Source organism: Semicossyphus pulcher, unplaced genomic scaffold (assembly GCF_022749685.1).
Source record: "Semicossyphus pulcher isolate SPU_LCO1_2020_fin unplaced genomic scaffold, fSemPul1.0.p SCAF_6, whole genome shotgun sequence".
In the NCBI taxonomy this organism is placed as follows: domain Eukaryota; kingdom Metazoa; phylum Chordata; class Actinopteri; order Labriformes; family Labridae; genus Semicossyphus; species Semicossyphus pulcher.
This window is the reverse complement of record NW_027211737.1, coordinates 5423756-5438401: the sequence shown is the minus strand read 5'-3', so window position 1 is coordinate 5438401 and position 14646 is coordinate 5423756. Positions and strand designations below refer to the sequence as shown.

At 41.4% G+C, this 14646-nt stretch overlaps 1 protein-coding gene across 1 annotated transcript; it reads left to right on the top strand.

Annotated features, from left to right (window-relative positions):
• The first annotated feature begins 1966 nt into the window (after positions 1-1966).
• tcima (transcriptional and immune response regulator a) lies at positions 1967-2941 on the top strand. Its single transcript, XM_069683468.1, has one exon. The coding sequence runs from the start codon at positions 2095-2097 to the stop codon at positions 2395-2397; it is 303 nt and encodes a 100-aa protein (XP_069539569.1). The 5' UTR covers positions 1967-2094; the 3' UTR covers positions 2398-2941.
• The last annotated feature ends 11705 nt before the right edge of the window (positions 2942-14646 follow it).

The window sequence follows — 14646 nt, the reverse complement described above, 5'->3', positions numbered from 1 at the left end:
AACAAGCATCAAATGATACGAGGCTCATGTGGGTTAAAAACAGAAAAATGAATGAATGAGAACAAAACCTTACATATCTTTATTTATTCCATGCACTATCCATCCATTATCTATACGGCTTATCCTGTTCAGGGTTGCGGGGAGCTGGAGCCTATCCCAGCTGTAATTGGGCGAAGGGCAGGGTACACCCTGGACTGGTCGCCAGGCAATCACAGGGCTGACACATAGAGACAGACAACCTTTCACACTCACACCCACACCTATGGGCAATTTAGAGTCAGCAATCAACCTAACAAGCATGTTTTTGGACTGTGGGAGGAAGCCGGAGACCTGAGGATTAAACCAGGAACAGTCCTGCTGTGAGGCGACGGTGCTAACCACCCCCCTTTATGATTATGATTAGATGATATAAAGATATGTTCATTCGAATGAGTAGAACTTACAAAAGTGAGAGATTTTATTTTATAACTTTGACCCAAAATGCTATCACTAATGTGCACTCCCATATGCAGTAATGATCCTTCTTCCACTCTGCACTTCCCACACATATGATAGTGTAGCTTCATAAGAACTGAGTGAGGTATCTATCTTCTATTCTCTTGGGAAAAAAGTGAATAAAAATATATCAATCTTAAACTTTGCATTAAGCATAAACATGAAACATGTTGTTATATTGTTGAAAGCCCAACCTTTAAAATGTGCAGGACACATTTTGTACGACAAAGTTGAAGAATAAAAGAAACAAACTGCCTCATAGTACTTATAATAGTACCCATGTGTCTGGTCTCACACTGTTCATCTTACTGTTGTGCATGTATCTGCCAAGTCATCAATCTGTGTCAAAGTACTTTTACTTTGGTGTGAGATTACTGACTGCATGATCCCTATCCCTAACTGTAAACTATGTCAGGCCACCTGTTACATCATGCAACCTTCCTGTGGTGAACCAAACCTTTGGCTCATAAACACATAAAATCTGTTTGGAGCATTTTAAAATTGATTCTTCATTTAAACCTCAAACATTTTGTTGACGAACACCTTCTTCTTGCTCAAGGCATCTCATCTCAGATATTGTTTGGCCAAATATTCAGGTGGTTTCAGAATAAAATGTATTACATTTATTGTCTTAAGTTCTGTACAGCCATAAAAAAGACATAAACATAGCACAATTGGTCTACGTAAAGAGATAACGCTGAACATTGACCGTGTTACTTCATCAGGAAGACGCCTTAAACTTGGATCAAACCTTTTCCATGTCTTATGTGTGACCTGGACTATATCTACAGACATTTTGGAGCTATGTTAAGCATCTGCAGAGGGAATGTTATCACATAATGCTGCATAATAATATACAGTTTTCACCAGCAGACCCTTTTTCTGACTAAGTACCCCGAGTATATTCCAGTTCAATAATCTATTTTGGTATGATATGCAACATGCGTTGCCAAAGCACAGTTGCGATCCTTTCATGAATAGCAATTCAATGTATAAGCATAATACGACTATTAATATAAGTTAATAGAATAAAGAGGATAATGAAGAAGACACAATAAAATAATAATAATAATAATTAGACTTAAAAGCAGTCTTTATTCAGTCAGCTATAGCCTAATTAATCTCCATCACTTTACAAAAGAAAAACATGTCTTTCATTTTGTCCTTCATGTGGGAGCTTCTGTGAGTTGTGTCAGTTGTCACTTTACATACATACAGTACGTGGCGCCACTTTTTAACAGCTTTTCTACCTAATTTTGTCATAATCATGACTTTAAAGAAAACGGTGATGTACTATTTAACAAATAACCCTTGTGGGGTGTTGGTTTGACTGAAAAGACTCCTCAATTCCCCCCAGTAAGTAACCAGTGAGGCTGGGCTGGCTCTCTCCAACGAGTGGGGCGGCGCCTCTTAATATTGCCAGTGCTTCCCGGAGTGCAAACCTCCCACTTCACTCTATAAATACCACCAGGATAAGCGTTGCTGTGCTCATCGCCCAAGCACTGAAATCAAGAGACGCTCCGGTGAAACAGTAGGCAACTTAGAACTCATCCTCACCGAGTTCGAAGGCCGAGATTACCGCGGAGAAAAAGGGACAAGATGTCGACATATATGTTATCTGAATGCCGTCGCGTCAGCCCCTCCGTCCACGGCAACAAGTTCGACACGGCGCACCGCAAGAAGGCAGTGGCCAACATTTTTGAGAAAGTCAACCAGGACGCGTTGATAAGACTCTTCCAGAAAATGGGCGACATGAAGGCGGAGGAGAGAGTGAGGAGCATCTTCTCATACACACAGGACCCGGAGGAGACGGCCAGGGCTCTGATGGCCCTGAAGCAGCGAAAAAAGGATAAATTCCTCCAGATCGCGGGAATGGTGCGGTTGTTGCTTAAAATGCGTTGACTGGGTCTTACAACGCTTTTACTGCCTGTCTCTCGAATGACCAGAATGTGAAGACACTCCTGATATGACTGAGTTACCGCCATAGGTTCGGCTAATATAGCGCCTGGGAGGACGCATCAGGTGCAGTACAGGACGTGTAGCCGGCCGCAAGGAGGGCGATATGCGGCGGGTTCCGCCTCATAGACAGATCAGACAGCGAAGAGTCCTGTCTTAAGCCCACGGAGCAAGATTTACTGACTGGGAATATGGACATAAACGTCCTCCTTGAGACTTGAATTCATTGGAACACTCCTGTGGATGCCTGAGTGTGAGGCCGCACCGTGTACAGGTGCACAGTACTGTATTGATTGTGATCACAGCTTGAAATGTGACTTTGTGGTGCAGAAGAACGAATGCCTCTTCTGAACATATGCCTTGTCACTAAGCTTCACTTTGTTAATTAAGGACTAGCCTTTAGTGGCCACAGTGTTGTTGTCAAAAATGTTATAACATTGCAAGATATGTTCCTTTGTCATTTTTAATAAATTATTTCTTTCTATAGAAAGGTTGCAGCCCTGTTTGTCCTTATTATGACATTGATACCACAATTTGTCATCACACCAGGCCATGGGGTTGACATAAATATGCGGTAATGGCTGATACATATAAATGTGGCTTATTTCTGGTTATATGAGTTGTGTCGTATACACAGGGTATTTACAAAGCAGGATTACTTTGATTAGCTTTTTCTTTGAAGAACAAGTGAACGGTCATAAAAATGAACAGATATATCTTCATCCATGATTAAATAAATTTTAAATAGTTTTTTTTACAATTAATACACTAATACACATCTTAGCCATCTGCGATCCAACAACTGTGACGAAGATTTTTGTCAAACAGAGTAACCCATCTGTTAAAACAAACCAAATCACCACAGAAAACCCTAGAAATAGAAAAGCGTGTCTTAGTCTTGGTATATGGAAACATAACAAAGTAATGCAGCACGCATGAAAAGGTTTGAGTCGTGTAATCAAGTATCAGGTGTAGCCTAATTTCACAACCACAAAATGAAAATAAAAAATAGGCACATGATGAAAACATTTATCCCTGAATCATTTCCATTCTGTAGCCCAGAGGCCATTTACAGGGAGTAGAGTTACTCATGAGAGGATGTGGTTAAGCTTCACAGGGTTTCCCCTCAGAGGGATATATGCTTCACCAGACAAGCCTGAACCGGTTTGGCTCAGTTTGGGCGGGGAGGGTATGGGGGTGGAATGCCTTATCCACACAGCATTGTGCTGGATTCTGTAATCATCCCTGCTCTCGAGATAAGAGTGTGTCTAAGTATGGTATAACAGTGGAGGCTTAGGTTTCTCAGCCTCTGATTCTGTATTCTCCAGAAAAGCATAAATAACCCCTCTATCACTGCAATCACCCACTACACTTCTACACATTTACAATCGTTTGGGTATATTTTTTACAGTATTTCATCAACCGTTGGGTGTTTACAAGGCTTAGCTGCAGAAACACAGATCACTTGAGTGGATGCCTGCTAATCTGCTTGCTGTTGTAGTCCCTCTGCCGGCTCAAACCAGTTCCCTGAGTTGTTGTGCATGACGACATCTGACTGTAGACACTCCTTGAATGTGCTGAAAGAAATAGGAAGCTTCAGTATCAGTCAAGTGTGGAACTCCCCGCTGAATAATTACCTGTGACTGGGAAAAGGAATGTTTTTGTCCTGCGGCCAGAAACACATTTCATCACACCACAGACAGGAAGATGCTCACACTCTAATCAAACTTCAACATTTCCCAAATGTCTTTCTAAGATGTGCTAGACTGGACTTTTCTGAATGTAAAGGGGAAAAAAGTGGAGAAATAGAATAATCAAATGAACCATTTATATAAAGGAACTAATTTAAAAATGATTTTCTTCATGTAAAAGACTGTTTGAATCAAGAAATTAGTGGGTTTAAAGACAAATTACTACTACTTTGAAGGTGCTTTATAATGCTGAGTCAAAGTACCTTCCTAAACTTCTGACAAAATATTGACAGGGATTTTTGGGGGCAATAAACTTTTTTTAAGGAATGTTTTCCATCGATAATATATTGAATATATTTTAATATAAAGTGTTTGTTTTGCTGAAATGAAAAAGAGGTGACTAAACTTTACTGCTAAAAAGTGTTTTCAGTCTTTGCGCTTAGTTAAGCTACGCTAAGATAGCCCGCTGCCTGAAACATGATTGTCCATCTGAGGGGGGTTTGGTTTTTCACGACATCGTGGCACACGCTTTGGTAAGCCATGTGACCTCCTGAACCAGAAGGCTGCTTTCTTTGTTCATTGTTAAAACAAAAGTCAATGGTTAAAACATTTTCCAAAATATTTTTATGAAATATGCGCACACTGCGTTGCTGTCATCACTAACCATTGTCAACTTCCTTTGCCATTCTTGGGTGAATTCCAATGACTGGGTTGGCTCATGACAGGGCAGCAACAAGCACAGCTAGCGGATATTTTTTTGAAAGACGATGTGATTGCTGTCAGTGAAAAGAGAACCACAGTAACTAATACAGACATTTTTTTAGACAATAAATTGCCTACCTAAGCTTTTATTTAAGCTACCATTTTATTAGATAGTTAAATCACGATGTATATTTTTGCCTTATCTGGTAGCTGTTCCTTTTGTTTGGCTCATGTATCTCACACCAGTTAGCCCCTTCTCCCTTTAATAGCAATAAGATCAATTCAATTGCATAAATGATAATATAAGACATGATGAACTTCAACAGTGTTGCTCAAAAAAAACTTCAGGGAGAACAAAACATTACTCTGTTTGACACCAATTAGTTGAATTCCATCCATTTTCTATTACGCTTATCCTGTTCAGGGTCACGGGGGGGGGGGGGCTAGAGCCTATCCCAGCTGTGATTGGGCGAGAGGTACAGTCTTCACACAGAAAGGCCCACTTCTTTCGAACCGCGGTTCAATAGGAACCTTCTAGCTGTGAGGCAACAGCGCTAACCACTGGACCACTGTGCAGCCCCCTTAGCTGATTTATTTTAGTTGATTTATTTTTATAATTAGAAAGGTCAAAGATGAAGGGTGCCTATCGGGCCGAGATTACAGAGTCCTTGTGCTCCGGGAAACATTTGTATAAATAACAGAGTTTAGGATCAAATGGCTGCAAAAGGGTCGATGTCATCTTTTTTCTGCTTCTGATGCAAAGTTGAGCAGCTCTGGGAAAGGTTAAATATCACTCTATTGTTATAATCAAGCCAGAAGGTGTCGAATAAGGGAAAAGATAGGAGCAGGCACTAGATTAGTGATTACAGCAAAGGGAGTGGCCGTCAACTCGATTCCAGTGCAGACTGGTTCAAACTGTGATGAGGGACTTAGCATGAGCTGTACACAGGCTTAGGATTAGTCAGCACTCATCTGGAAGGATCTTCCAGATCATTTACAGCCCTGTTTATAAGTCAGTGTCCCATCTGATTAAATGATGTTGGCTGTGTGTGAAGGTTCTCAGTCATCCAGGTCACTGTAATTCGAAGCTAATTCAAAAGGCAACTGGACTTTGTTGAAGTTTTTGAAGACGTTTTCACCTCCTATCCAAAAGGCTTCTCAGTTGTAAACAGACGGAGCCAGAAATATAAGCCTCTTCAGATCAATCGATCAAAGGATTAATCATTGTCAGATCCTTGTTGTCGTCCCTGTAGGAGTTTAGGAGTAGGAGTTTATGCCACTATCATGAATTCTAACATTTCAATTCAGCGTGCCCCTAGCAATTATGTTACACATACTATTTTCACTTCACTCTTTGATTAGTTTGATGAAATTTTTACAATTCATACTATCTAGAACTGTCTGTACCTTCTCACGTTCCTGCTCTATATGCAAAAGAACATGTTGCCTTGCAGACTGTAGCGGACCAATTGCGGAGGCAGAAGGTGGGGCCGCCCCAGGGCCGTCACTCAGTAGGGGCCCCTTAATAAGCTAAAACAACGCTATATTAGGTAGGCCTAGGTAAAAAATGAATAACTAAATAAATAGCAATACAAAAGCTTGCAAAAATTAGAAATACACTTGAATATAGGTTACTGAGATTATAAAGTCGTTAATCTTATATTCGTATATTGTCTACTTCTGAAAAGGCCAAATTCACAGCAATATCTCTTCAAAGAAGGTACACATGGTTATTGTAATGTGATAGTCTTCTGTTGGATTTTCTTATTAAAAGCCGTGTTTTTAACACATCCAAACAAAAGAGGTCATTTATTTACCAAACGAAAAAACGATCCAAACTTTGTAGTAAATTTACTTCATAAAGTAAATAAACAATAAATGACAAACACGCCAACAAAGGGCGGTCGAAAGACTTTATCTGACCACGGCTTCAAAATAACGGAAAATAGTAGTAAAGGGTAACAATCAACCACAGATTAGCTACTGTTTGCTCCACCAGCCCAGCTCGTTCCACAACTTAACTGAACCTGGACTTCTTTTGTCAAGCAACCAGACATTCCCCTGCACTCCTAGTCTACAGGTCACCAAAGGTCAGCTGTTTTTTATCACGGCTGAGGTGGAGGAATACACAGAGTGAAAAGTCCCAGTGATGTTGTACTAATATCTGTGTCCCAATCCAGAGGCTGCATTCTTTGTTGGGCCCAGCCTGTGAAGGATGCGTCATTTGTAGGCTGGTTTGACCGCTAAGGCCAAACTGAAATGAGACAGTCTGGTCTACGGAGGATTTCCTGTTCCCGCCCTTACCCTTGCATCACAAAACACAACTACTGTCGCCTAGCAACCCTGACAGCGGCGAAAAGGAGAAAAAAAAGAAAAATGGAGCCCAAGATTTTCATTTAATTTTTTATTTTGTATCTTTTACTGGGGGAGATGGAGGTGCTTCACCGCTGACGCATGATGTACCTCAGGCCGAGAGGGAACCATGGAGGCCAGGTAAGTTCAATTGGTCAAGTTGTGTACTTTCAGCTAACCGTAATGTTAACATTAGCTACTTAACAAGTTAGTAAATGTATGGCTAAATTCAGTAAACAGTGACAATATAATTTCATTTTAAACTAACCAGTGGGGAAATATAACTATTTACTCAAGTACAACTTTAAACATCCACTCCGGTACATGTAAGAGGTAAATACTGTACTTTTGTACTCCATGACATATGCCATGAAATCTTTGGTTACTAGTTAATTTTCAGATTACAATTATTCATACCTTTCCTGTCGAGGGCAAACCACGTTTCTGTGAATTGGTGATGTTGAATTTGTGATAAACTGTAGGATGAAGTGTTCCTTTATATGAGGACAAACTTATCCTGCTTCATGATCTAAATAAACCTTTGAAAAATCCTCTTGTGTGAGCTGGAAAATACATTGTCACAAAGCTGAAACAGGCTGTTTTTGACTCTCTGATAGAATATGATGCATCGCTGTAGATTAAACTACCCAGCAGTTTATAAAGTAGTTAAAATAAGTAAGTAAAATGCAACTTACACATGAATGCAGCATTTTATTTTAAAGAAAGATACTTAAAAAGTATATGAACTTTTTTCTGTAAACAGTGTCACAGCTCTTGTCAATCAGATTAATTTGACAGGGGAAATTAGATAATCCAACATAATAAAATATTTGCACCAAGAGAATCCATTTTACTGCATAATATTTCTGATCATGCTTTTTCTTTAGTATGGTTTTCATTTGATGGTTTCAATTTTTATTTGTAGTGCAGTATTTGCACAGTTTGGTATATGCACTTTTTACTTAAGTAAAGATCTAAATACTTCTTAAGTCAACCAGCTAAAAAAGGCTGACCAGAGAGATAGATGAAAATACATATCCCTCTAAAAGTTTTCCTTCTCCTTTTATTCCTCACCTCTCCCTAAACCAGCAACGACCCCTGTATTGCAGGATAAACCCAAGCCTTCCTGTGCTGAAAAGACTTTTTGATGGGGAGGACACGAGGCCAGATTGCTAGACCTTCTCAAGCAGGATAGGAGACATGGTTGGGGTGCCACAATTGAGACCCTGTTTTTTTCTTTTCTGAGTAGCAAGTGGGGCATCATACAGGGAGGTCCCTAGAGTCTTTGGGATGTTCCTCTTTCCAGCGCATCGTCCACATGATGTGACCATCAGGGCCGCTTCATTGACACCTACGTGGGCTGGTCGGGGTCAGTCCATGACTTTATAATGCTCCGGCAGAGCCCACTGTACTGCAGTCCAGTCTACCCTCCTCCAGGGCACTTTATCCTTTCAGATGGTGGGTACCCGCGCCTCGAACGCCCTCTCCCCCTCACCACTCCCTACGAGAGGTCATGACAGGGTGTGGGAGCCCAGTGTTTCAACGGCCATCATACCAGGGCACGCTCAATTATAGAGCGTGCCTTTGAAATGATGGAGACCAGATTCTGGGCCATCTTCCTTCAAGCGCTGGAGGTGCACCTCACCTTTGTACCTCACGTAAGAAATTATATTTTTAGAATATTGAAGAGGAGTAAATCAAATCCTTTTTTTCAGGAGGTATAACTTCTTTCCTTTACCATTACAGGTCATAACAGCTTGTGCCATCCTGCACAACATCTGCTTGGAGCTGGTGACATCATGGTCCTGGAGGATGAGCCCGAGGAGGATGTGGTGGAGGATGAGGGGGAGAATGGCTTGAAGGCAGTCAGTGGTTCTCACCTGCGGGACCAGCTATCTTCTGAGGCGTCCACCCTGGAGGTGCTACCTGACCATGACTACTTTAACAGGCAAGGTAAAGAATTGTAAAGCAATCATCCTTTTTTAAAATGTTTTGTAGAACAGTTTTGCCTGTTGAAATGTTTTTTTTTTGTGAGATTTCGTTTGTCAAAATAAGGTTGTGAAGTTGTACGTTTTACGAACTCGTATTGCGACGTTCTGAAAACATCTCAGTGACATGGCAGCCGTTGATTGAGTCAGCCCTGCAAACCCTCTGGAGATCAGCCCAGATGATGTCAAAAGAAACCAGGGTCTTTATTGTAGACGCCCATCCAGGTCCAGCAGGGGACTCCCTGCTCAGCAGAAAAAAAAACACACATACTCAAAAATATCATTAAATGTTATATACTTTATGTTGTAAATAGTTTTTTGCGGTAGCGCGTTACGATACGGCCTGCAACTTACCGTGTAAGTACCCGCTTATAATGAAATTGCACGTATCAGTACTTAAATGTAGGTGTGGTGGAACAAGGGAGTAACAATTAGGAACTTAAGTAGCAAGGAGAAAATTACAGTATAATGTTTTTCTCCTTGCCTCTAAAATTCCTAATTGTTACTCCCTTGTTCCACCACACATACATTTAAGTACTGATGCATGCTATGATTTTACATTCTTAGTCGCGGGTACACACGGTAAGCTGCGGGCCGTATTATTAAGCGTTACCTTTATTTATTTATACAATTATTATCTCAAGTAAAGAGAAGACAAAGAAGATAAAATGTACTGCCCCACCTACTGGTTGTCTTGTGATTACATGCTACGTGTCAATCAATCACATTTTATTTGTATAGCGCCAAATCATAACCAAAGTTATCTCGAGACACTTTACAGAAAGAGCAGGTCTAGATCGACTCTTTGTTAAGTTATTTAAAGAGAGGCCCAACATGAATCCACCATGAGTAGCACTTAGCAACATTCGGCACATCGGCAGAAAAACTTCCTTTTAACAGGCAGAAACCTCGAGCAGAACCAGACTCATGTTGAACAGCCGTCTGCCTTGACTGGATGGGCCGAAAATGGGATAAAAGGAGATGCAGGATAGAGACAGGCAAAGAGAGAAACAACAACATATGTTCTTGTTACAACAACAACAACAACAACAACAACAACAGGTAATACATACAATGTTTACAATGCCAGATAACAGATATACAGAGAGAGACACACAGAGAGAGAGAGAGAGAGAGAGAGAGAGAGAGACAGGAGCTCAGTGTGTCATATCCCCCGGCAGTCTAAACCTATAGCAGCATAACTCTGGGCTAGTCCAAGCCTGAGCCAGCCCTAACTATAAGCTTTATCAAAGAGGAAAGTTTTAAGTCTACTTTTAAAAGTAGAGAGGGTGTCTGCCTCCCGGACCCTGACTGGTAGATTGTTCCAGAGGAGGGGGGCCTGCTGGTTACAGTGGTTTCCGAGCTGTGACCTTTATGTTGGGTTGCGAGTCAAACCAGTTGCTAGCTTGGCTCTGATAATACAGTACCTACACAGATAACTGACACTAAAACCAAACACAACTGGATGATGCAAATGCAAAGAACAAAGGTCACATGTGTCCTATTATGCATGCAGAATCAAGACACCTGGTCCATGTGAATGCCAACAGTGATCTCATCCATCTCATCACACTGTGTGACATGCCTCAGGTATACAACATCCAAACCAAAAAGGCTAAATGGATATCTCTCTCCTTGTCTATTTCTTTTGTAGTGTTTGGTAAACAGTCAATGTTCTTGTCTACCTCCATACTCTTGCTTTGTTTTCTGTAAATAGATTTGGAGAATGTTTACACCAGCCTAACGGACAGTGTGTCTGCGAACACTGTGACATAACTGAAGCTGAGGGAAAAAATGACTTCTACGTTTAGGCAGTAAAAAGTTCAACCTTTGATACCTTTTGCAGTGTCTTGTGTGCTCTAAAATGCATGGGTTTGATCTTAGCCTGGACATTGTTGCAAAAAGCTGAGTAGGATTTAGGTGACAGTGATCTCAGGCTGTCCCTAACAAGCATCTTGAATATTACCACATACACCAAGTGGGATGTGTTTAACTGTATAAGTGCTTCTTTCTGGGTCTGAACACTGAATAAAGGATGGATGCTCTAAAATGGAAGTTTTCAAGAAGAGACTGACTGAATTATGTCACTAAAATACAACAGAGGCCTGCTCAGTAGAGGTTACTGTTTTGTGTGTGGTGTGGTCGGTTCGGGCTGACAGCTGATCTACTTATCGGCTTTACTGTTGGTGCCATGCTGCATGGCTAAAGCAGTGAGGTGGTGTGCTCTGCTATGCTTCTCCAGCTCCCGCTGACTTGACGTACAGGGTTAATCTGAACAGGTTTAAATCCTGTTCGGGGGGTCTGGTCCAAGCAAATGCAGACAGAGACTCTGTAGGTTTCCCTCACTGGTGTGGTTGGGCATGCTGAGAATTAAACTACCCTTTGTGCAGCCTAAAAGCCTCCATTGTCCTCAGCCCAAAATGTGACTAGCTGGGTGTTACTGCAGAGGCCATATTTCACTCAGAGACATCAGCTGAGGTGCATTTATTAAACTTGATAATACACAAGACACAAAGACGTTGCGTGTCAAAATCCTCAAAACCAATGAATCAGACCAACGCTGCACAGCTGCACTTAAAATATTTTTCAGAATAAGAACGTTAATATTTCACAGCAGACGTCGCACCTCAATCGATGCATTTACAGGAGGGACGTACCAGCGGACCTCTCAGTGTGTCTGTTTTTCTTTTACGCTGCTGTAGGTATGAGAGAGACAGAGAGCAAGGGTGTCCAGTGAGTTAAAGCTCCTGTGAGTAACTTTCTGTTTGTGTTGATTTTGGCGCCCCCTGTGGACAAAGCCGTACTTCTCATCTCTTTGCTGATTTTGTCCTATACATTCTGAAAGTGACATAACAAACTTATCCTGTTTTCTTTAACAGTCATATGTATCACTCACTTTAAAGCTTTGCCCTGGAAAATGTAAACAAAGGCAGCGTGCAGTTAATCGCTTCGTCTGACACCTACCCCCTGCGGGCGGTTTCAGGCATTAAAAATAACTATATAGAAACAATCAATCTTGTAGCTGATGGTCTGGTTTGCTTTTGTAGGTCATATAGAGCAACGGTTTTCTAAGTGTGAGGCGCGCCTCCCCTGGGGGGCACTAAAGGACTTCAGGGGAGGCGCAGCATGAGAAAAAATAAACCAGAAAAAATAACTTTAAACATGAACGTCTGTGATGTGTGGGGCAAAATAGATCGATGTTTTGTAACTACACAGAGAGAGAGAGAGATTATTTTGTCACGCGTGTGCCGGGACAGAGCCGCTCCAATGTTATTCAATGCTGCATTCTCCACCAGCCGCGTATGCTGCGCAGGGGGCGGGCGTAATATGCGAGTCATTTTCTACTCCCTTGTTTTACGCATTGAGTCTATGTTCCCCCGCTGCTGCGTGTCAGCAAAGCGTAGAAAGTCATTTAATGCAAAGTAAACACATGCCAACAACCAAGGAATCCGTGTTAAATGATGTGATCGCTTCATTTTGGCAAACTTTGATTTCAGTTTCCTATTTAAGTTATTGATCGGCTAGATGAGCAGGCAAGATTAATTTAAAAGAGCAATTAATACGTACATTTGCTCAACATCTGGGTACCAATCCTATTAATTAATTCTCATTTGACTTCTACATCCTACGTAAAAACATAATTTATGCACAATGAAGAATTAAGTCTACAAGTCGGTCGCAAAGTTGTCTTCTTCTACTATTTCCGGCAGACTACACACATTTTGGCGACACTGCCCCCCCATTTATGGCCAGGAACTGCAACTACCATTGGCTAACTGAGACTCATCTATTTGCTGTAGTCGCAGCCAGTATAGATTGTAGAGTCCTAGTTATAATGAATGATTTTAGTTGTGAAATTTTGGAGGCTGTTTGCAATTTAGTTCATGAATTGTGGAGGAGTAATTAAAAAAAAGTGAAGTTAGATGTGGGGGGGCGCAGCTGCTTTTATGTTCTTTCAGGGGAGGCTCACTTTGCCACACATTGAAATTAATTCTGATTACTCTTTATGAGGGGCTTTCAGTCTGTTTAATAACCAGCAAAAAACTACTCAAAGCTATTCTACTTTATGTACATGACTTGTTGCAGTACTGACCCAGTTAAAGACCCTCTTACAACATTTCCCTCTCTGTACCGGTCGCCGTCTCATCATGTGAGCCCACTCGTTTGCTAAAGCCTTCATCTTCACTTCTGCAACGAGCCGACATAAGTAGGCAGATTAAAAGCTTTCATCGCCCGCCATCGCAGACTAACAGTGTGAACTGCCTCCCTCTTGCTCCGATTATCATAGTGATGTCGATCATAGGCCAAGATAATACAGCCTCCCAGATCATAGTAGCAGCTTGACAAAACAAAGAAGGGGACATAAAATATAGGATAAATACTTTATTAATCTCCGAGGAGATATTCAATTTGTTTTTTGTTCTGTTTTTACAAACAGAATACACACACATTGGCCCCAAATACACACATGCACAAACAGGACCCTAAGGACATGCATTTTTGGAGAGATGTTAGAGTGAGGGGGCTGCACATGGACATATACCCTGAGAAGTTGGGGAATTCAGTGCCTTGCTCAAGGACACCTCGACAGTGCCTACCCAGCAAGGAAAAGACGTACTTTAAACGTCTGTGCTCGATATAGCCCTGATTTAGTCTGGCTGTATGGAGCCCAAATTTCAATTAAATAGATTAAAGTTAGTTTTTGCTCACACAGCTGATGTATGATATCCAATTATGTAAGCAAAGTCAAGAGTGAGTACAAGGTTTTTAGTTTAATTTCTTTGACATGGTTTATGAACAGCATGCTCCGGCCAGATTGTCAAGATCAGTAAGCACTGGGATACCCATGATGATGATGCCCATTGCATCAGGCTCACAGTAAGCATATATCCTCATTTTCAGGTGCTCATGGACATCGCCCTCTGTTGTTCCCTGTATGACAAACAAACAAAACACTATGATTAACAACCAGAAACATTTGTTGAGATGACCATGAATTTTCACTTCCTGGTGAAGTTTTCCCCATAAAGCAAAAGTTGTACAAAAAAGCTACAAAAACCTGTAAAACATTTACAGTCTGCAATCTGCTGACAGGCTTACCTAATGTGTACCTGAATGACACACACATCGTAGGGGTTGCTGTTGGCCTATTGCTACCCCGACTGACTCTGATGTCTGCAGAATAAGCAACACAAGTGAGCGAGCAGCGAGTCTGCTACTTCTTTAGTCAGATAACTAAACACCTGCAGTCAGTCACCGTCACAAACAGAATCCCCTCCTGGTAAACTTAAACTAGCTCATTCATTATTTATACAGTCTATGGCTAATAACCGCTCACTACGCTGAGGAGCATATAGCCTAGCTTCATAGCTGTAGCTGGCTGATTCATGTGGCCCGCCTATAGTCCTCAGCCATAGGCTTCAGCTCGTGCTTCAGCTCCGCCTCTTTGCCTGCCTCTGTAT

Excerpts from the sequence above, each read along its gene's own strand:
- tcima (XM_069683468.1), top strand. The coding sequence starts at position 2,095 with ATGTCGACATATATGTTATCTGAATGCCGTCGCGTCAGCCCCTCCGTC.